The sequence below is a fragment of the Arachis duranensis genome, chromosome 8 (genome assembly GCF_000817695.3).
Source record: "Arachis duranensis cultivar V14167 chromosome 8, aradu.V14167.gnm2.J7QH, whole genome shotgun sequence".
NCBI classification, from domain to species: Eukaryota; Viridiplantae; Streptophyta; class Magnoliopsida; order Fabales; family Fabaceae; genus Arachis; species Arachis duranensis.
In genome coordinates, this window is record NC_029779.3 from 28,383,572 (window position 1) to 28,407,812 (window position 24,241).

Genomic DNA, 24,241 nt, shown 5'->3' on the forward strand with positions numbered 1-24,241 from the left:
AGCAGGTCCCCACACCTATCTCGAGAAAATTTTGCCTCCTGTCCTCATCATTACGGAAAAAATTTTTCACATAATAAAATTGAAAGAGTATATAAAGAGTATGCAAAGATAAAGAACGCTTTATTATGTATTTCTTGATTGGTTGAATTATGAAAGTAAAACTAAATATATAGAGTATTGCCTACGAAAGATAAAAGCAAAGATAAGATAAGAAGGTAACATAAAGATAAGATAAGATAAGATGACAAAGACTAAAATTGTAACTGAATTTATGTATTCTGTTGTGTTGAATTTGTGGGCCATGAGACTTTTTTTATTATTGTCATGGGCTAAGGTCAAAGAATGGTTTAATACGTCCCTGCAAGCTGGAGGATGAAAGATGTCAAGAACACCAAACTTATTGAGATTAAGATGAAAGGGTTGAGGAGACAAAGGCTTGGTGAAGATGTCAGCTAACTACCCAGAAGAAGGAATGAGGAGAAGTTTTATCACTCCAACTTGAATTTTTTTGTCGAACCAAGTGACAAATTAACCTCTAAATTTTTGGTCCGTTCATGAAAAATCAGATTAATAGTAATATAAAGAGCACTTTGATTATCACAATATAAAATTGGTTGCCAGACAGGAGAGATGCGTAAAAATTGTAACACATTTAGTATCCATTGAAGTTCACAAGTTGTGTTGGCAAGTGCACGATATTCTGTTTCAGTAGATGAGCGAGAAACGGTGGTTTGTTTCTTTGTCTTCCAAGAGATTAAAGAGTTGCCTAAGAAGAAACAATAGCCTGTTAAAGATCACCGAGTGTCAGGACATCTGGCCCAATCAGAGTCACTAAAACCGAGAAGCTGAATTTTTGATTTTCTTGAAAAAAGAAGTCTTTTACCGGGGCTAGTTTTCAAATATCGTAACACATGCTTGGTAGCTTGAAGATAAGATTCAGTAAGAGATGCCATAAATTGACTTAATTGTTGAGTGACATACATGATGTCTAGTCGAGTAGTGGTAAGGTAGATAATACGCCCAACCAAATAGAAGGGTCAGATAGCAGACGACTTTTGTCTTGATATAGTCTTGTGAAACTATCCATTGGAACAGAGGCAGGTTTAGCATCTAATAAACCAGAATCCTCCAAAAAGATCAAGATAATATTTTCTCTGAGATAAGCAAATTTCTTTTGCTGATTGAGCTACTTCAATGCCCAAAAAATATTTTAATGGGCCCAACAAATATTTTAATGGGCCCAAATCTTTAATTCAAAAGTATTGGTGCAAAATAGACTTAATGACAGCAAGTTCAGAAATGGAATTACCAGTGAGAACGATGTCGTCAACATAGACTAAAAGTATAGAAATTTGAGCACCAGTAAAATTAACAATAGACTATAATTAGATAAGGTCTGCTGGTATCCATGAGATAGCAAAAGATGAGAAAGTTTGTCATACCATATACGACTAAATTATCGTAAACAATACAATGACTTTAGTAACTTGCAGCTCTGATACCAAGGGGAGTTGGAGGGGTTTTAGGATCTGAATCGATTGGTTTATCCATGGATGTTACTATATTATGAAACCACTCAACCCAAAAGAATGCTTTTATATAACATTAATGATTATATTTCTAACACTCCCCCTCAAACAAGAGCTTCTTTTTTCACTTTTTGGGGTTTACCAAGGATCGAACTCTTGACCTTTCGGACATAGAGCTATGATACCATAATAAAATTGAAAGAGTATATAAAGAGTACGCAAAGATAAAAAATGCTTTGTTATGTATTTCTTAATTGATTGAATTATGAAAGTAAAACTAAATATATAGAGTATTGCCCATGAAAGATAAAAGTAAAGATGAGATAAAAAAGTAACATAAAGATAAGATAAGATAAGATAAGATAAGATGATAAAGACTAAAATTGTAACTGAATTTATGTATTTTGTTGGACTGAATTTGTGGATTGTTATTATTGTCATGGGTTAAGGTAAAAGAATGGTTTAATACCACAGTCGGATCTCCATTCGGAGCGGTCCTTACAGGGATCCCCGCGTCTCGGAAAGTTTTGCCATTCCTAGAGTGAAGTCTGTTTGTAACTAAGTCTATAACTAGTTAGTTATTTTATTATAACTAAATTGTTGAGTTAGCATTAATTAATTACTTTCTCTCTCTCTCTCTCGTATATTAGCTCATCACTGTAATGTAATCTAATTGAAATTCACCTCAATGGATGAATGTCTCGTAGGGATAGCAATTTTGTGAATCAAGTTGTTGAGTATACCCGTGCATATAAAATTTGTAATGCACTTGAAGAGTACTTCACAATAAGATTGAAATCAAAAGTCAGAATTCTCAAAACAAAGATGAAAACCATCAAGAAATAAGGATAATCAGTAGCAGACTATCTTGCAAGTTTGAACAAGGTAACAAACTCACTAGCTGTCCTAGGAGCTCCACTTTCAAAAGATGAATACTTTGAAGCTACCTTAGGAGATTTCAGTGAGGAATCCAATACCTTTATCAATGTAATTAATGCAAGATCAGAAAAAATGACCATCAACGAATTTAAATCACAACTACTAGCACAGGAGGAAGTGAATGAAAGGTTTAAAAAATCTGAACTCTCGATGATATAAGCCAACGTAACTTAGAAGAACGATGTAGATGAATCAGACAGCAGTACCTATGAAAAGGAAATGGCAATTACAGAAACTATGGAAAAGGAGGTAATAGAGACTATGCAAGAAGAGGCAAAGGTGGCAAAAATTTCAGAGGAGGAGGCAGATCAACATGGTGGCAAGGAACTATACCACAATGCCAGCTCTGTGAAAAGGTAGGCCTCATAGCTTGGCAATGTTTTCACCGGTTCAATCAACACTAATAACATCCTCAATTTCAAGCTCCAATTGGACCACCTTCACCCAGCTTAGCCTTTCACAACAATCCTGGTAATTCTGCCTATCAACACAAGTCTGCATCACAAAATCAAGAGAAACAAAGGAAGCCTTACCTTCAAGTACTGCTCACAGTTCCCTCATCTTATCCAGACAATGGCTAGTACACTGACTCAGGAACCTCCCACCATATCACCTTTGATCAGATGAACCTCATAAATGGATCATGATATGAAGGATCAGAATAAGTCTTTGGAGGTAATGGAAAAGGTATGTCAATTGCTAATGTTGGAAGGTTTTTAATGCATGTACCACTCTCTAACCAATCCTTTAAACTCCAAAACCTTTTACATGCACCTTCTAATTCTATATCCAAGAACCTAGTTAGTGTATCAAAATTTGCCTTAAACAACAAATGTGTTCTTCGAATTCTTGCCTCACTTATGCCATGTAAAAATCCAAGAAGACACTACTTCGGGGCACGCTTAGAGTTGGAACTGTACAGATTTGATGACGTATGCATTCCAAAAATAATTCGCAACTCTGATAAAACTGGACAAGTGCAGAAGTCACAAACTGCACCAGCAACCTCTTCATTTACTTGTGATGTAGTTAGAAAAGAAAATGAGACGAGTAGCTCATGTATAGCCATTTTCAATAGCTGCAATGTGTTTGACAATAGCTGTGATAAGTCTCAAGTAGTGAAGTCCCGTACAGATAATAGCATCATTACTAAGCCTGAAATAGAAGAGTTATGCAGCAAAAATGATAGTTTAAGCTTTGACGTTGTTAATTGTAAAGTTGTTGAAAGTTTGTGTTCAAACTTTGAAAAATTATATCATATGTTGATAATTGCAATAATAATAGTAGTAATAGTAGTAGTTTGTGTTCAACATCTGATGAGTGCAATACTGGAAGAGTTGTGTCACAGCCCAAAATAAGCCATAACCGGCGCTCAGAAAAATAATCCCATAGCAAGCCTAATATACTCAAATATAAGTTGAATAAGAAGGTTACAAATATTTTACAAGTTCTAAAATAAATATTTATACATTTTTAGCAAAATTTAAAATAATTAAGAATGATTGGAGCCTGCTTGTGATATATGGAGCATATACGTCTAGGAACTCGACAAAGAATATATACATTGCAGATGATTACTCTTGAATAGAAAGTCTCACATAGTCAAGCATTTGTTCCTGAAAAATATTTTTAGAAAAATGGGATGAGTTTTGCAACTCAGTGACTAGACAATACATTTATAACCGACATGAGACCATATAAATACTATTATAAAAGTAATTTTTAATTAGAAAGAAATAGTTGATAATAATAATTGAATCAATAAGGGAGTTCTCATAAAAAAATTGAATCAAAAGTCCACACTTGGGCAGCTCCACCTCTATGGATAACCCTTTCCTCTAGTGTGTCCGTACGGAATAAAAGATCCAACGTGTGGCCTACACGTCAGGCTAGCAACGTCCCTACTAGCTGAGGTCTGAGTTAGATGCATCTAAGTTAATGTCATAACCGTCGTTAACTACGGTTTTCTAATACCTCCCAAACCAATTCAAAACATATAATTTCAAATACAACAAATCTTTGATCTTTCAAATATATAATGTATCGAGTCAAATCAAATCAGATAATACTTTCTCATCCAAATCATATTCAATCATATTTTCTCAATCTTAAGGCATTTCAAACATATTTCACAATTCCAAAATAAGTGAGTACCAACAAAATCTCAATACTTCAAAAATACATATTCGAGTAAAATCAAATGCTTTAAAATAATATAAAACTTCTTCAAACATACATATAGTCTCATAAAAATATATAGTTTCATGTGCATATTAAAATGAGTTTAACAAGGATAAGGATTTAGTTCTAATAAATCAATTAGTAAAACCAATTTAAAATCATTTGATAATAATCTTTGTAAGTATAACTAAGTTCCAAACACCGTATATCAAAATAATTATAGACGTAAAATCAAACAATTATAAATGTAAATCCTACTCACAACTTGGTCCTAAGAGACCGAAGAAACTGAAACCGGAGTACCAAATTAAAAGGGTGAAGATGGTTGGAATAGAATGGATTGAAAGGACATAGAATTTAGACCGAGGCAGTAGCAACAACTCCGACTAATTCCACAGCAACAACTTTGTAATAGTCACAGCTATAGCGGCTGAAACAGAATGGAAACGAGGTAGAATAAATAGAATAGTTGCAAAGCAAAAGTGGAAACGATACAAGTTTAAGGAAATGACCTAGACCAAAACAAAGGCACTATTCGGTGGAGTTTTTCCAGAAACCACAACGGTGATGGTGACATTATCTCTGATAAGACACTTAAACCGGAAGCATAGGACCAGCAACGGCGCCAGCAAGGAATGGCTCTGACTGCAGCGCGTAGCTCGAATGTGACCTCCTTCCCCAGCAACGGCAGCAGCAGCGGCAACACACCACCGTTACCCCTCTTCTCGATGATGATTTCTGTTGTATTCTCCTTCCCCTTTCGCGAAGTCTCTCTCTTCTCTCTCCTCGTGCTCTCCTCAGTGACAGCAATGGTCCTCCACACACAGCCACCACGACGACAGTGACGGCAGCGTGGCCTTAACCGGCATCGTCCTCCTTCCCCTTCTTCTTCCTTTCTTCTTCCTCTCTGTTTACCCTCTCTCTTTTTCCTTTTTTCGTACTCATTCATATATGTGAATGTGTTAGAAGATGAATAGTATGGATAAAATTAGGGTTATAGTTGGAAAAAGGAAATAAGGGTAGTGTAGGAATTTTGATAAAATTTGAGGGTAGGGTAGTAATAAAAGGAATTAAATGTAAAATATTTCACAAAAAATTAGGACATTACAAGTTGCAAATTCTATTAATGCTGCAAATTGCTATATCCATGTTAATGATGTTGATTGCAAGGACACTAACATTACTGATGTCAAGAATACTGCCAAATCTATAAGTACATAAAACTACAAACATGCTGCTGCAAATTCTAGTGATGTATTTTCTCACAATGGAAATCTCTTGAATGTAGCAAGCACACTGCTCTAATTGCTTGCAAAAATATTAGTCCCACCTTCCAACTTTGGCAAAACAAACTTGGCCATCCGTCACCCAAAATTGTCAACCATATACTCAAAACCTGTAACCTCAATGATCTGTGCAAAGAAGAACCATTCACACCCATAATCTGTAATGCTACTGCAAAAGTAAAATCCACTAACTTCCATTTGCAAACTCCACAACCTCACATATATACTATCCCACTAACCTTAGTATACTCAGACCTCTAGGGACCAGCACCAGCCTATGACAACTCAGGTGGCCACAGATACTACATATGTTTTATAGATGCATTCAGAAAACATACATGTACCTACCTTCTTGAAATAAAGTCACTAGTATTCTCAATCTTTTTGCAGTACAAGTCTCAAATTGAAAACAAAACTGGTCAAAGAATAAAAGCCCCCAAACTAACAATGGAGGAGAATTCTTATCCACAGTCTTCACTCACTTCCTTCAAGAAAATGGCATATAACATAGACGAACTTGTCCCCACCCTCACCAGTAAAATGGTGTTGCTGAGCAAAAACACAAACACCTAATAGAAACCTGCCTAACCTTCTTAGCCCAAGCCTCACTACCTTTAAAATTATGGGCAAAGCAATTCTCACTGTAACCTATTTTATTAACTAATTACCCACGACAAATTTCAACTTTGAAACCCTAACAGAAGCCTTGTTTCAAACCAAACCTAATTACCATTTCTTCAAAACTTTTGGTTGCACCTGCTATCCTCTTTTCAAATCATACAACTCTCTTAAATTTTATCACAAATCTTACAAATGTGTCTTCCAACTTTTTCCAACGGGAAAAATTTACATGTTTAGAAATGTTCTGTTCAATAAACATGAGTTCCCCTACCCTCAACTATTTATTTCACCTGATCCTGAATCTTCAAATCATAAAACCTTACAACACCTTTCAACCAATTCAGCTGCCTAATACCCAGCAACACATACCTTCCCCACCACTCACCCAACCCATCATGCATAATTTATCTTTTAATAATATCAATTGCATATCTAATTCATTACTTTCTAATGTTGATTCTACTGCTAGTAGTATGTCTAACACTGCAGGTCCTGCACAGTAAAATCCACCTCAACGAGTTCACTCCCTTGTCTTGAGCTGCCAGGGGCACCTCAGCCAGTGCACTGAGGTCATCCCATGCAAACCAGGAAAAAAGTGGGATTTTTAATCCCAAGGTTTATGTTGTAGTTGTCGAATCAGGATTAGATCTTACTCAAACAGTTCCAAAGTCAGTGTATTCACATCTCCTCACTGGAAAATGGCGATCGAAGAGGAATATTCAGCACTAATGAGGAATTATGCACGGTAGTTAGTAGATCCTTCACCAACCATACACCCTATTGGTTTGATTATGATAAATTTTTAACCTAGTAGTTCGGCCTTTCACAGTCAGAGTTGTGTTGAGTGTAGCTTTATCAAAGGGTTGGAAAGTCAGACAATTTGACTTTAACAATACTTTTCTAAATGGAGACTTACATGAAAAGGTGTACATGCAATAACCCGAGGGATCATAGCTGAAAAACCACATCAAATATGCAAATTGGAGAGAGCATTATACAGCCTCAAGCAAGTTTCAAGAACTTGGTTCACAAAGTTCAGCACCACCCTAAATCAGTTTGGTATTCACAACACCAAATTTAACACCTCTCTTTTCACAAAATTCACCAGTCATTCCTTAATCTACATCCTGATTTATGTTGACAACATTATAATCACAGGGGACAACTAGTCATAAATTCAGAAGTTAGTTTCCCAACTCAACAATACATTCTTTCTAAAGAATCTAGGGGAAATGAGCTACTTCTTGGGAATTGAAACCCAAAAACCATTTGATGATACAGTGATGCTAAGTCAAACAAAGTATATAAAGTAGCTTTTGGTGAAGAGACAGAGACGAAAAGATTGAGACTGAGAGACAGAGATTGAAATAAATCTCAATATTCTGTTTGGTGCAAAGTGGGAGATAGAAATTTAAACAAGAATGAAATTCTAATTTAGATTGTACAAAGGATAAAATTGAAATTAATTAATTAAAATGAAGGTATTTTAGGTATAAAATGTTATTAAAGTTTCAGTCTCCATCTTTAAAAATTTTTGTCCCCTGTGTCCCCACTTTTTGAAGGTACTAAAATTCTGAAATTTTGGTGATAGAGACATAAATTTTAGTACTAGTCTCTGAACCAACAAACATGATGTTGAGTTTCAGTCTTTCAGTCTCTGTCTCAGTACCTCAAAACAAACACTACCTAAAGGACCTGCTCAAAAAGGCTAACATGGGTGATGCAAAGCCTGTCTTAACACCCATGACCTCAGGCCTCAAACTCTCAGCATTTGGTGATGGACATTCACAACTCAACTTTGTACATGTCAATGGTAGGAGGACTGTAGTATGCAACAATTTCTAGATCCAAAATTTTCTTTGCAGTAAACAAAGTGACACAATTTATGCATCAACCACTTGACACTCATTGGAAAGCAGTGAAAAGAATCCTCAGGTACTTGGCATGGTCTCATGTTCAAGAGTTCAGATGGCTTCAGAATTTATGGGTTATGTGACTTAAATTGGGGCAATAATATCGATGATAGAAAATCAATCAATGAGTTTTGCCTATCTAGGACCGAATCTAGTGTCGTGGGCTAGTAAGAAACAGGTAGTTGTGTTGAGAAGCAGTATAGAAGCTGAATTCAAAGAAATTGTAGACAAATCGACTAAAATTGTGTGACTTCAAAACCTATAATAAGTAAAATCAGAATACCAAGCGTAATAAAATCAACAACTCATTATGATAATCAAAGTACAGTGTTATTAGCAGCCAACCCAATTCTTCATAACAAAACGAATTTGCTCTAGATCAATTCTTAGTATGAGTTTATATTGCAAAGAATGAGGCTTATGTAGTGCACATTCTAGCCAATCAAGTAGCGGATACACTTATAAAACCACTATCTGCTCCCACCTTCTTAAGGTTCAAAGAAAAACTGAGTTATGCAAAAAGATCCTCTTGACTTAAGGGAAAATGTTAAGGCTATAGTTAACACAGCTACTAGAAATTATAAAAAAAAAAGAAATCGGTTACATATAATTAAATTTATAATTAGTTAGTTCTTCCGTTATAATTGAATTATTGAGTCAGCGACATTTAATTATTTTCTCTCATATATTAACTCATCATTTGTAACATAATCTAATTAAAATTTATCTAATAATAAAAATACACTTATTCTCTTCTATTACACTCTATCCTCTATTCTCATTCTCTCTCTAATTGTTTCTGCCTTTCTTTTCTAAATACTCATTGTTAATACAAATATGTATTATCAAAAGAATACTATTACAGCCAAATAGAGGATAATACAACATGAATTTCTTGTAGGGTAGTAGTAGTACTCACATAGAGTATATACGTACATAGAATACATAATATTGAGATATTTTACAGTAAAATAATTTTTTATTTAAAAAAAAAGTGATGAGACTCACATACTTGATCATTGATTTTTATCACACTTTTCTCTATACAATTATGTATAACAATATGTACCTTTCTTTTATAGGGCTTTTTAATATGACTTGGTTGTTGGATACTTGGATTTTATCATGCTTGACGTGTGATTTTCGTTTTGTATGAACTTATACTTTTTTCAGCTTTTTAAATAGCTTTGACGTTATTTTTGAAAAAAAAATAAGATAAAAGTATTTTTTTATTTATTTATTATGTAAAAAACATCTTTTTTTAAAAAAAATCTTAAAAAAAGATGTAAATTATAATTTTTCAAAAAAATTTTTTTTAAGTACTTTTATTTTACTATTAAAAATTTGTCAAATACACTAAAAAAAATATTTTTTCATTAAACAAAAATTTCTTTTTATCGATTTAATAATACCAAATAAGTACTTAATTAAGCTAGATATTTTTGTTTTGGTATATGCAAGACGTCTTTAAAATTTTTCCTAATTTATTTAAAAAAGATAAATAAATAATATTTAATTTGTTATTTTTAAAAACAAATTAAATAATTTAAGTACCACAATAAAAAATATGATAGAATTTTTTTTATTTTTCATAAACTTTAAATGGTTTATTGCATTGATAACTCCAAAATAGAATGAATAGGCAATTATTAGCTTCAACTAATATATATTAGATTGATTGATAATTAATAAAATTTATTATTTTTAATTAATATGTGATTAATATTTTAAAATTTAAATTTTAATTTTAATAATATAAAAGTAAAATAATTTTTAATATTAATAAAAATGTTAACTTTTTAACATTTTTCTTAATTGATATAAGGAGAAAAACAAATATTGAAAATTAATTCTGTATAAAATAAAAAAATAAATGATAGTGAGACTTTTTTAAAATTTAATCAGAGACTTATAATTTTTAAATAAGTTTATAACATTACATATTTCAATAATCCTTGATCCTTCTACATTCAACTACAAATTTTCCTAACAAATTCTTTGCCAAGTCAAAAGTAAAAAATTTTCAAATGGACGGTTCGTTACTCTTGAGCGCTCGCACTATGCAATATGGATGTTTGAATCATCTGCAACGGCGCCGTTTCCTATAGGGTTATTCGTTCTTCTTCTTCCACGACACCATCAACTGTTAGGGCTTTCTACCTTTTACTGCCTTTGATTCTCTCTTTTTTTCGTTCCTAAAAGCACCGTCTCTTCTATAATTCCGAATATGAGGAAGTGCAGCTTTTACGACACCCTTTCGCGACGAAACCCGACGATCCGGTTCGAGCCGGTTAGAAGAACCGGACCGGTTGAGGGTCGTTAGTCCGGTCCGAAGGACTGACTATGAAGACGGTCGATCAGACCACCGCCGCCGTTCAAATAACGTTGACTTTGCGCCGTACACTGACGGTGCGGTGTCGTCGAAGTTTCAGTGGGATAACCTCCTGGAAGCGAAGCAGCTCGAAAACGCAACGTCGTCGTCGAGCGGTTTCGTTTACCGGTTTTCGGGTTCAGGTCCCATGGGCCCCACTGGGCCCCCGAGAAGTTATGGCGGTTTCGTTTCGCAGCAGAGGGAAAATGGAGGGGTTCATCTTCCTCCCAGGCATTGCGAGCATCAACAAGTTGGGTATGGACTCTCCGTTTCACAGCCATATACGTCTGCATTAACTCCATCGCCACCACCATCACTGTTTGGTGGGCAATTAGGGTTGCTTAGAAGCGTAGGGATTGGAACAGATGGGGATTTTGAGCACGTGCATGTTCAAATTCCGAAACCAAACTCTGTTAAGGTTTCCAATAATAATACGCACTGTTCCATTATGAACAGGGTCTTGCAAAGGAGAGAGAGGAGTGATGGGGTTCCATGTTCTAATAATGGAGGGTTTATGTCTTCGCGGTTTCAGAGACCCAGCATTGTGGATTCCATTGTGGAGAAAATTGATGGCGCCCTAGGTAATATAGACTCCTTAAGAAAAGGAACACCTTGGAAGGAGGAGGTGAAGGATGCTGAACAACACTTTGTTGAGCCATTGTGTTGCAGCAAGCATGTGGTTCCCGAGTATGGCACAGAAGATGGACATAGAGACAGCGAAGAAGGTTGGAGCTTAAGAGCGTATGAGAAAAATGCTTATACTTATTCAGATTATCAAGGTAATTGCAAGGTTTTACCTGTGCTTGATCATGACCAATATGTATATAAGCATGGAGGTGTTTTAGATGATAAACTTATGAAAACAGAGGTAGAGATGTTTGATTTGGGGTATGGACATGGTGGTAAAACATTTGAGAATCAAATTTGGAATGCTTTCCCTGCTGCGTCACCTCATTGTCACAAGCGACCACAGAAATCTAGTTATTCGACAGAACCTGAGGAGAGGACCCCAAGGAAGAAAGAAATTATCATTCAAAAAATCGTGACGAAGAGGTTGAGAGATACTAGTGGTAGGATGATTCACCTCCCAAGTTCCCTGGGTTCTTGTCACAGGAACGTCCATGCCCGCTTAGGCCGTCGAGTTCTTGCTGAAGAAGAACCTTGTGAAGCTGTCAAACGTATTAAAAAGAAGGAACTAAAGAGAAATTTGTGTGAACTTTCCAGAAGTGTCCCCGGCTCTGATCCTTCAGAATCAGAGGTTAAGGAAACATCCAAACATTCCAAGAGGTCAAAGAGTGAGCCACCTGAAGATTCTAAGGAGTTCAAGCAACTTGTGCAGAATGCGTTTTTTAAATTTGTCAGACTTCTGAATGAGAATCCATCACAGCGAAGAAAATACATAGACCGTGGGGGAGTTGATACTCTAAGGTGCACCTTATGCGGCAGGTCTGTGTTATCTTCTGCATAATGTGTCTCCAGAAGGGGGCATATTTATGTTTTTTTTTTCAATGCTGATCAATAAGTATTTGATTACAGGTTTCAAGGTAGGAATTCTTTAAGCTTAGTTTTAGTATACATTAGAATTTGTATATTCACATATTTTAGAATCTAACTTAGGTGTGATGTATAGGAGCTTCCAAGTGAAGTAGGGAACTATATTCTTTCAGGGTTAATATATGAGACTAGAGATTAGGACTTCCACTGAAAAGTCAATATGGGGGAACCATTCATCTTGAAGCTCTCACTCCTACCTCTCCAATGACCAATAAGAATAGTTTCTTGATGAACATTTGCAATGTTTAATTAAGACAATACCTTCCCGTTTCATCCTTTTTGCCTTGTCCGATCCTCTGAAAATCCTCTAGGCCAAGCTTTTAAACTTTTATTTTTGGGTGGCGAACAGGGGAAGTGCGTTTCTCATTAGTGTATTCCCTTGCAGTTTTTAGTGTGGAGAAGACACTAAAAAGAATCTGAATTTGATGTAGGAGTTAAGTTAAAAAATCATCACCTTCACCTTGAATGGTGGTCTACTTGGGTTTGAAAATAGATACAGTCATCATCGTGTTATCTAGGAATTAGAATGCCCTCCTACTCTTTGCATGAGATGATAAGAATAGGCAACTAGTGTCTCCATCCTCTTAAATTTTTGTGGGAGCTTCCGTGGTAAATATGGTTGATCATGTGAGATGTTTGATGTAAGTTATTGACATGCATTTAAAAATCACTGCATTGCTTTCTTTACTGCCTTATGAGTGTATAGCATTTAATGTGCCATCAAATGGGTTTGAATTGGCTTAATTAGTTAATAATTACCTCTATGTGCTTATATCATTATACCAGCAAGTCGAAGGAGTTTGCCAACACACACAGCCTTGCAATGCATGCTTTCAACTCAACCAAGGCTCGGCATAGAGCTGAACATTTGGGTTTTCACAAGGCACTTTGTGTACTTTTAGGATGGCGCGATACACCAGCATCGGATGGATTGTGGGTCCGGCAGGCTCTGCCTGCTTCTGAAGCATCAAATTTGAAAAATGATTTAATCATATGGCCCCCAGTTGTTTTGATTCACAACAGTTCTGTTACAAATAGTAATCCTGATAAAAGGGTGATCATAAGTATTGAAGGGTTGGAGGCTATTCTTAATGGTGAGTTATGTAGTCTTTTATCCTCTTGTCTTGTGTATTGCCCTTATGCCAGACCCATTTCCAATCTTACCATGTATTTTGACTTGTGTAGCATTTTCTGATTTGTTGAGTTTTACTATTTGTTGTGTTGTTTCTTCTGTGTCAATTTTTTCTGATTTTGAAGGTATGGGATTTGGTGGGGGAAAGACAAAAGTGTCCCGAGGGAAACCTGCAAATTACAGCATCTTGGTAGTGACCTTCAATGCCACATTTTCTGGATTGCAAGAAGCAGAAAGGCTTCACAAGTTTTATTCTGACAAGCGTCATGGTAGGGCGGAGTTCCAACAAATTGATGATGAGGGAACACAAGGTACACACAGCACAAACTTACATAAGGAGAATGTTTTGTATGGTTATCTAGGCAATGCTGAAGATCTCGATAAGCTTGACTTTGAAAGTAAAAAACACTCTGTCGTGAAGAGCAAGAAGGACATCCAAGCCATTGTTGATGATACTCTCAAAGCTTCGTGATCGAAAATTTGAGATCTTTCTTTAGGAGTTAGGAAGATGGTGGGCATTGTGCTGTCCGTTTCCAGTTTTGGATTTTGCACGGTCAACACTCAACAGCATTGGTTAACTAGTTTACTTTTCCAACTTTGTTTTAGAAGTTTTGGTATGCAAATTTATACTTTAGTTTCTCGTAGGATTTCAAGTTAGTCTCTAGAAAACTAAATATGCTTTAGTAATTCAAAGATTTTTATTTTTATAATTTCATTTCTTGAAAATTAACTTAAATATATACATTTTAATTTTTGAAAAAAAAAATATTTTCAAGAAGTGATTTTTTAAGGTGTATATGTTGAATCATTGAGTACTTGAAGTGTTAAAATGGAAGTCTTTTTGAAATTTAAGTGCCCTATTGCTCTTTAGTTCCCTTTTTTCCACCTTGCATTGGGTTTCTGATTCACTGTGATGACTAAGTTTATTTATGTAGAGACCATAGAAGTGTATAAGATTCATGAGTGTTTCTTATTTATGATTTTAATTCTTGGATTGAATGTTATGATACTTTTTGCATGTTAATATATTTGTCAACTATAAAAAAATTAAAATTTTAATTTTCCATGTTACATCACTCTAATCCAATATTAATGTTTTACACTAACATTTACATCATATTAAAATTAGTTCCGCCTATTTTACATGTCAACTTATCTTTAATTAATCTTTCTAGTAATACATTTAATTTAATAGTTTGATAATAGAATGACGAACATGACATGTACTTTTAAAGTTTATTTATTATTTTTGAAAATTTTTAATTTAAAAAGGCTTATCATTAATTTTTGTGAAAAAGAAAGTTCAACTTTTAAGAATAATTTCTCTAGAGACATTGTGCATTTGTGGCCCTATCTCACCACTCAAAACGGGCAAAGATACCTATAACTGATGAATTTTCAATAATGAAATCTTCAAGCTTATTCTGTTTTTGCAAAATTTAATAGTGCTTCCAACTTTCATGTAACTATGCAACATGAAATATTTTTAAAAGGACGCTATAAATAAGCTCACATATCCAAGCTTTCTAATAATTTAATTATCTCAACATTATGAATAATTTATTTTCATTATAAAAAATCCATATAATAATGGTTCTAACAATCAAAGACTAAAGCTTATGACAAGATGTTATACAAACCAAACATGGAGAAGCATAAATTGAACCTTCTGGTGATGATACACCAAAGCATTAAAACAGAAACATGCAGTTGAAGTCACCAATCTGATACATCAAATCAAACAAACTAATTATTTTCATTCAGGTCTAAATTTCCGTGGGTGATATGCAAACTAATAAGGTAGCAAGCATAAAAGCAAAGAAAATGGCACAAGTTGACGACAGTTTGAGGTTTGTGCCACAAAACAGCCACTTCTTCCATCCGAACTTGCCAAATCATTCTTTCTTTCCTATCCCATGCGACATGTTATAGATCCCTCGTCCCTGAAAAAAAGCGACGTACCTCAGAAAATGAGAGAAGACTTGCTGAACATGTTCAATCATGTAAGCTTTTCAGTAAAATAACCAACTTACGATCATGTACAATGAAGTTGCTGCCAAAGCAACTGGGATTGCAACAGATGTAATCTTATCATATGGTCCCTTCAAGTACGTATGTTTATGGATATTCTGGAAATACTTTTGCTTCTCAACAAGCTTCTCTCGTGGTCTGAAAGGTGGTTCCGACATCCTGCGTAACATAATGAACAACAATCTCAAATGCTTTTCCAAAAGAAGGGGGGGATTTGTGAAGAATAAAGGGCACTATCCAAAGAGAAATACTTGAAGCCAAATCAGGCATGAAACACAAGCAAAAAATAAAATACAGATTAAAAGCCACAATACAGTGAATATAACTATTGAACTATCCACACAACCCACCAATAATTTCTATCAACTAAAGTGCCTACTTTCAACAATACATGGTTGTTTCAATTTAATTAACATAACTGCACCCCCAATCAAATTCTAGCATTTCAAACTTGTGATGGTTTCGTAGTAAAATAAATATCATCCCTCAAGTTAAATAGTAGGAACAGAACAAACCACCCCTAAACCAAACTGCATTCCGAATACAATAATTTTTTTCCCTAGTACCTTGTTAGGGCATTACATTGCATCAAATAATCCAACTAATCCTAACAAAAATATGCACTAGCGTTTATGTTTCGACAACAATTTCAACAATATTCGATCCAATGTCACAACACCTAATCAATTTTTCCTTTTTTGAATTAAAAAAAAAAAGGAGAATCGCAGCTAGCGTAGCATGAGTGAAACCGTCAAACCGGGACTTGCAGAAAACACGGAGCGTACAAAGTAAAAAGGGACAAGAAATGAATAACTGTACTAAGCAAGAGAGAAAAGAATTAGAAGAAAAAGAAGCTCACTCTGAACGAAGGAAACGGGTCTTCGAAAATGTGGGAGCTGAGAGAAACGGAGATGAACACGCCCTTCTGTTCCTGAATCTCTGAAACAATCTAGCGTCTTCGATTGACAAAGATAGCCGCACATTACAAAATTACGTTACTGCCCTTTCCTCTTTTCGGGTTAATAAACTGGACCAGGCTAATTTCCTTACGACGATGGAGTTCGCGCGAAACGGTGTCGTTTCGCTTCTAGATTTTTCATTTCCCCTACCGATGAAAAACGAAAGGTTCGAAGGGGAAAACCGAGGATCTTCAACTACAATTCACAGGTAAAGATACTTCCCTTGTTGAGATCATATTGAACAACAATTTTTTGTGTTCTGTATTTCATCTTCCTCTATTATTAGTAATTTTCACCGTTTATTTGAATTCTTCGTTTCTTTGTTCAGCTGAAGATAGTTATGATTAGAATTCAGAATTCAGAAAACTGTGTTGATTATGATGTTACTGTTCGTTCTTATATTATATGATATTATATACTTAGTGGCATTTACTATTTAGCACCATGATATCACAGTTGCATTCATATAGTCACAGTGTGATTAATGATTACTAATAATATTAATATGTTTTTATTTTTGCTGTTCATCTTCTGTTCGATATTTTGATTCTTAAGAGAGGATCAGTAAAACAGGTCAGAGTCATGGCTGCTTCAGAAGCTGTTCTGCAAGTTGTGTGTGGTTCAAGTTCTTATGATTTTCATTATGTGAGGTCCAATAAATCCAATGGATTTAACACAAGGAAAAGAAGTTCAGTGCATGTCCAAGTGCAAATTAGTTCAAGACAATTCTATGCTTCTAAGGGGAAGCATGTGTTTCACGGTACTAATAAATTGGAATCTCTTGTTTGTAACTGGAAACAGGTTGAAAGTGTCAATGGAAACACAAATAACGGTCATGAAGGTGCCTGGTCTAAGTTGGATAAAAGACAGAATTCAGGTTCTCTTGATGAGATTGTGACTGAGAGTGCACGACTTGGAGAAGTGATGGGGTTAGATGTTGCGGTAAAACATGATAATGGAGGTTTTACATCCAAGGACAAGTTGCATATTGATGGACTTCGTAGAGATTCATTGAACAAGTTCAGCGAGAATTCGATAGAGGATGAAGCATGGGATTTACTGAGGAGCTCTATTGTTTATTACTGTAATAATCCCATTGGAATCATTGCTGCTAATGATCCTAGCAGTACTGTTATATTGAACTATGATCAGGTCTTTATCCGTGACTTTGTACCTTCTGGGATAGCTTTCCTCTTGAAAGGGGAGTATGTATAGTGCGGAGTTTTATTCTTCATACCCTTCGGTTACAGGTAATTTCTTGAAATTTTACTTGATGGTTTATTCATCTTTACTAGTTATGCTAGTTGGTAGGGTAATAACTAATCAGGTTTTGGCAGAGTTGGGAGAAAACCATGGATTGTCATAGTCCTCGGCAAGGTTTGATGCCTGCTAGTTTCAAGGTGCGGACTATTCTCCTAGATGGAGGTGATGCTGCAACCGAAGATGTCTTCGATCCTGATTTTGGTGAAGCTGATTGGTCGTGTTGCACACTTGCACCAGTTGATTCTGGTGGCAATTCTTACTGCTCTATGACTCTTAATTATTAGTTCATACATGAATCCTTCTTCTTTTTCTCCCTTTTTTGAAATTTTAATTTTCCTGATGCTGCATTAAGTAGTAGCACTATAGTATTCTATTGGCAGGATTATGGTGGATTATATTGTTGTGAGCATATGGAAAATGCACTGGAGACTTATCCGTGCAAGAGAGAGTTGATGTGCAAACTGGAATTAAGATGATTTTAAAGGGGTGCCTGGCTGATGGTTTTGATATGTTTCCTACTTTGCTGGTAACCAATGGTTCATGTATGACTGATCGTCGGATGGGAATACATGGTCAGCCTTTGGAGATACAAGTTAGTTGCTCCTAGTTTTGCTTCTAAAATAGCCATCTTCTTATGAGGATATGGACCCTAGCCAATGAATACTAATTTGAAACTCCATGCTTGTTTTTGTTCCAAAAGGCATTGTTTTATTCAGCACTACTTTGTGCACGTGAGATGCTTACTCCAGAAGATGGATCAGCTGATCTTATTCGAGCACTTCACAATCGTCTAGTTGCATTATCATTTCATATAAGGGAGTATTACTGGATTGATATGAGAAAAGTCAATGAAATCTACAGATACAGAGGAATACTCCTATGATGCTGTTAACAAATTCAATATATATCCAGAGCAAATTCCTCCACGGTTGGTTGAATTTATGCCAAGCAAAGGAGGCTATTTGATTGGTAACCTGCAACTGGCTCGCATGGGCTTCCATTTCTTCTCCCTTGGAAACTTGTGGTCCATTGTAAGTAGTCTGGCCACTGCAGAACAATCACATGCAATTTTAGACCTTATTGAAGCAAAATGGGCAGGATTAGTAGCTGACATGCCATTCAAGATATGTTACCCGGCTATCGACGGACAGGCATGACGGATTATTACCGGAAGTGATCCAAGAACACGTATGCCATTCAACATTACTCTATCCAATGTTATAAACTTTTAGTTTCAATCATTTTCATTCACCTTTTATTTCCCTTGCAGTCCTTGGTCCTACCACGATGAAGGGTTGTGGCCAACTTTGCTCTGGCAGGTTAGTCCCTTGTCCTGCCTCTTCTTTCTCTTAACAGATACTATCTATGCTACCCTCATCTGCCAACCAATGGGCCTCGTCTATCTGTTGGTTGTCCAAAAACTTTAGCTAAATTGTTTAGGCAAATGAGAGGCAATTCGAACAAAAATGATGTATTTCCTTTTTCCATTTGGTCGAAGTTCTGACTTTTTTCAGAAACTTTCCACACCTATATTACAGTTCTTACTAGAAGTGGTATGCACAAATTGTCAATTGATGATTATCACAAAGGTTTCATTTTTTTTTTATCTTTTTGGCAGCTTACTGTTGCGTGCATTAAGATGAATAGAGCAGATATTGCTTCAAAGGCCGCCCAAGTTGCTGAGAGGCGCATATCGAAAGACAAGTGGCCTGAGTATTATGACACCAAACGAGCTAGATTTATTGGGAAGCAAGCACGGCTTTTTCAGACTTGGTCTATTGCTGGATACCTTGTGGCGAAACAACTATTTGCCAACCCAGATGCTGCTAAGTTCCTCATTAATGAAGAGGATTCAGAGCTGATAAATGCCCTTTCTTGTATGATCAGCGCAAACCCAAGAAGAAGGAAACGAGGTAGGAAGAAGCAGAGCTTCATAGTTTGAGTTGATAGTTTGAAATTTTGATTTGATTTGGATAGTGATATATGTTTTGTAAGGAAAATACTACTTCTAGAACACTAATCAGCCTTTAGTCAGTCTTTAATAATATTTAATTACTTTTTTATTAAAACATATCTCTATTTTTTAGATACATATCTATAATTAAACTTAATTTAAATATTAAAAACAAAAAATTCTCTAACTTCTTACCTACTTCATAGTTAGTTATTATGACTTTGCTTCTTTTACGTCACATAACAAATACGATTTGTTATTCTTTTTTTTTATGTAACACACACACTGCATTAGTGAAACAGAAATGATACAGGTACCTTGAATCTGCTCATTGAATATGCTCATGAAGTTGCCGCTCTCCACGCTCAGCTGAAGCACCCTCTCGTCTTCATCGGTGAAAGGTAGCACCGCCTTCTACACCTATGCTTAATTAGTTTGTTAAGAAATATCATGTTCAACATCTTTAATTATATTTAAAAATAAACATAAAAGAAGGAACATCCACTAAATTATGAACACAATTTTTTTTGTGAAAAAGAAGTTCATACACACTACTCAAATTCTGTACACAATTCCTTATATTATGCAAGAGATGAAGTTGGAAAATTGTTTTGGATGTGTTGCAATTCAATCTAGTTGGCGTTTGAAAAAATTCTACCTGTTATAACCAAGTGTAATTTATCCACAATGCATGAACAATTAACAAAAAAGATAAACATAACAAAATAACTAAGGCTAATTGAGTCTCCTAATAACATGAAAAATAAAGAGATGATATCCTATATTAATGAGCAAATTATGTCCATTATAATACCTAATTATATTTGCACAGTGTTATGTTTTCCGGTTTCTCCTATTGGCCCTCCTGCATGTTACCTCTTCTACTCTTCTTGTTAGCTCAGCAGTGTTTGGCGCAGTCCAAGAATCTCTCAACTCTTTTCTTTTATTCCTTTGAGGTGCACGGCGTAAAGGGGTATGAACAACAGCCTCCATGGTATTCAGATAACTATTCCATGGATCACGATGTCTAGTAGATACTTCCTCCTCATTGTAGTCATGTCTTCCTGCATGCATTAATGTTTAATGTCACCAAACAATAATATCATAAAAAATATTAGAAACATTGTTCTAAATGGATCTATGACCTATCGTTGTCCAAATTGGCACAACATAATCATCCATGTCAAGAGTTTTTGGATCCCATGAGTCCATGAATTTAATGACAAAAACTCCGCAGTCATAACTAACAATCAAGAGAAAAACAAATATGCTTCAATTTAATTTGGTGTTGATAGCCAATAAAATAAGACATCACGTTGAACCATACCTGTTTGGTTGAATTGGAACATCCACATAAAAGGGCTTTCCTATACCCTCGTCCTAGACTGTGTACCATGAAAAAGTGAGTTGGGCCAACTCGTCAATAAACTTGGCCTGTATATAAGAGGACATACGAAAATTATTCAGATGCAATTTGTTATTGATCTTAATTGGACATGATTGAAATTTGTATCGACCGTGTTTATACTTACTGCATATTCATCCACTTTCATCCTATGATCCGTAAAAGGGGTCTAAATAGGGAGTCAAGAGCAAAGAATGTCGTACTTTTTGGATGAAAAGCATACAACCACCAGTGATTATCCAGGCAGATCGGTACAAAGAACTGCATCATGCTCATATTTTATTTTTCGATACTCTTACAAAAATATAAAGTGATGCATAAAAAATTTTATAATTGTTGGATGTAATATTTTTTAACATATACCGTATGTCTCTTGGCCGCCTCTACCTTGTTGAACAGACGGATCTCGTTCCCCAATATTCTGCTAATTCCACATACTCTGAGTTGTATTTGTCCTCAAATTTTTCAACATTCGTAGGTGTCATAACACGCCCTTGGACACATTTAGTCCGTATTAGTTTATTACTAAGTGTATTGGTGTAAACACAAGTAAAAAGTAACATTGATATGTGTTCATCATACCAATATCATTGGGTTAATGTAGTAGAATTCTTCTTGAAACCTCTTGGCTAGGAGCTCATTAAAGATGGTACACATGCACTCTATCACCTGCATATGCATAAAAGCATAAAGGGCAAAACGAAAAAGATAATAGAAGTAGGTTAAAATTCTATGTACATAGCTATTATTTGTTAGATTTTTTAGCCGACCATCGACCCATTCCCTCCTTTTTAATGTTTTTAGATCTCTTCGTGTTAGGTCCAACGTATAATGTGTCCGGTACCACACGATAACTTCATCCAACAGATTTCTGTCATCTATTGTCCATCTGTACACCTTTTCTTTTGCATCTTCATTAAAATCCGGTGGGATTATAACTGGAGCAGGCGTTAGTGGAGTGTTATTGACAGATGTGTGTTTCGAGGAAAGCCTATTGCACTCTTCAGCATCATCTTGGGGTATTTCATGATCAACCTTGCCGCTTTTCATATTATTCACACTTTCGTGGGGTCCGAAATACACAATCATATCTAAACACTTTGATGTCATGTACTCCCCAAATAAAAGATGGACAGTCAATCCAAAGAAATTCACATTACAACAGCTTAAATACTAGTGTACATATTGTATCCCTAGATTGAAACAACAATAATTGGTACATATACTTACTTTACAATCGATTCATTGACAACATGGTGCTCTTCGTTGCAAACGGGGTTAGCTGCTCCACAATCAGCAACAACTTTTTCATGGAGATCATGACTATACACACTATGTACTTTATATCAATATAATATAACAGAAACGGCGTTACTAAAAGACATCTAAATTTACAAAATGGCATACAAATAATTGTTGAAACACATCCAAAGTGATACAAATAACATTTGTTTATTTCAATACTATTATACATCAGGTATAGGTAAATTATAACCGCGATAATTAGTAAATTTGCTTACTTTTCAATACTAGCATTGACAACATGGTGTTTTTTGTTGTTTACGGGACTAGGTGCTCCACAATCAGCAACAATTTCTTCTTGGAGCTAATGGTTACACACAGTAAGTCATTTAAATCATTATAGTACAACAGAAAGGGACTTACTTAAACACATCTAAAATTACACAACGTTACACAGTTAATTGCTAAAACACATCCAAAATGATACAAATAAGACATATTCATTCCAATACTAGTGTACATATCGTATAGGCAAATTGTAATATCAATAATTAGTAAATGCACTTACTTTTCAATGCTAGCATCGACAACTTCTTGGAGATCAAGACTATACACACCAAATCATTCAATTATTATATAATATAATGAATAATTGCACTCATACAAATCTAGCCACAGAAGGAAGGAATATAAAATTAATTCTAAAGTAAAATGTCATTTAAACTTGCCTTTCCGAACGGTTTTTGGTGCTATTCAACACTCGATCTTGATACAAGGAAACATTAATTTTATCTGAGGATGTTGAACCTGGATTCTCTCTATGACATAATTCTTTATCACTAATGTCAGTCGGTGAAAAATTTTTCCTCATCTGACTCGGCAACAATTTTGTTCGGCCTTTTTCTTGTTCACTCCTTAGTCCGAGGTCTAAATTGTGCACCCGTTGCTTATCATGTGTTCTCTTTTGTGATTCATCGTTGTTGCCTTTTTTCCTCTCTGATTTTTGTAACTCATCAATATTCCGAATTAGACCATATTAACATTATTAATTAATTCTCAAGCGTAGGTCCATAGCAAAAAAAATTAAATACAAGGAGGAAGATTAACATTATGTGCCTACAAGAAACGAAATGGGTTGGTGCAAAGGCTAGGGAGTTGGATTCTTCTGGTTTCAAACTTTGGTATACAGGAAAGGTGAAGAATAGGAATGGAGTTGGAATAATTGTGGATAAGCAGTGGAAGAAGGATGTAGTTGATGTCAAGAGGGTGGGAGATCGGATCATCTCTATCAAACTTGTGGTGGAGGGAGGTGCTTTCCATGTGATTAGCGCCTATGCACCGCAAGTGGGTTCGGACGAACAACACAAGATAAGGTTTTGGGAGGATCTAGAGAGTTTGGTTCAAGGCATATCTTTGGGAGATAAGATTTTCTTAGGAGGAGATTTAAATGGCCATGTTGGGAGAGAAGTGAATGGATATGGGAGTATTCACAGAGGCCATGGTTTCGGGGTGATCAATGCCGAGGGTAAAACTATTTTGGACTTTTCCTCAACTTTTGATCTTCTCATCGCAAATACATGTTTTAAAAAGAGAGACGAACATCTTATAACCTATAAGAGTGGCATGACAAGCTCCCAAATCGACTTCTTCTTGTTGAGGAGAGTCGACCGGAAATTTTGCATTAACTGTAAAATTATCCCAGGAGAGAGTTTGACAACACAACATAGGGTGCTCGTCATGGATTTTCGCGTTGAGCAAAAGTTGAGGAAAAGACATCATACGAAGAACCCAAGGACGAGGTGGTGGCGGATGAAAGGTGAGGAACAAAGAAGCTTCCTAAGACGGGTAGGAGAAGAGGCAA

General features: G+C 35.5%; 2 protein-coding genes and 1 pseudogene across 2 annotated transcripts; 2 read left to right on the plus strand and 1 right to left on the minus strand.

Moving 5' to 3' along the window:
* The first annotated feature begins 2,687 nt into the window (after positions 1-2,687).
* Positions 2,688-14,173, plus strand: LOC110274827 (uncharacterized). The gene is made up of 5 exons (XM_052253315.1): positions 2,688-2,824; positions 3,568-3,695; positions 10,711-12,286; positions 13,181-13,488; positions 13,652-14,173. Exons 1-5 carry the CDS (start codon positions 2,688-2,690, stop codon positions 13,996-13,998), a joined length of 2,496 nt encoding a protein of 831 aa, XP_052109275.1. The 3' UTR covers positions 13,999-14,173.
* A 1,013-nt stretch (positions 14,174-15,186) lies between these two features.
* Positions 15,187-16,544, minus strand: LOC107461864 (uncharacterized). Its single transcript, XM_016080416.3, has 3 exons — positions 16,417-16,544; positions 15,560-15,716; positions 15,187-15,469 (listed from the first exon to the last, which is right to left on the minus strand). The coding sequence occupies exons 2-3, from the start codon at positions 15,713-15,715 to the stop codon at positions 15,422-15,424; spliced, it is 204 nt and encodes a 67-aa protein (XP_015935902.1). The 5' UTR covers position 15,716; positions 16,417-16,544; the 3' UTR covers positions 15,187-15,421.
* A 54-nt stretch (positions 16,545-16,598) lies between these two features.
* Positions 16,599-19,808, plus strand: LOC107461863 (alkaline/neutral invertase E, chloroplastic-like; annotated as a pseudogene).
* Positions 19,809-24,241: the final 4,433 nt, after the last annotated feature.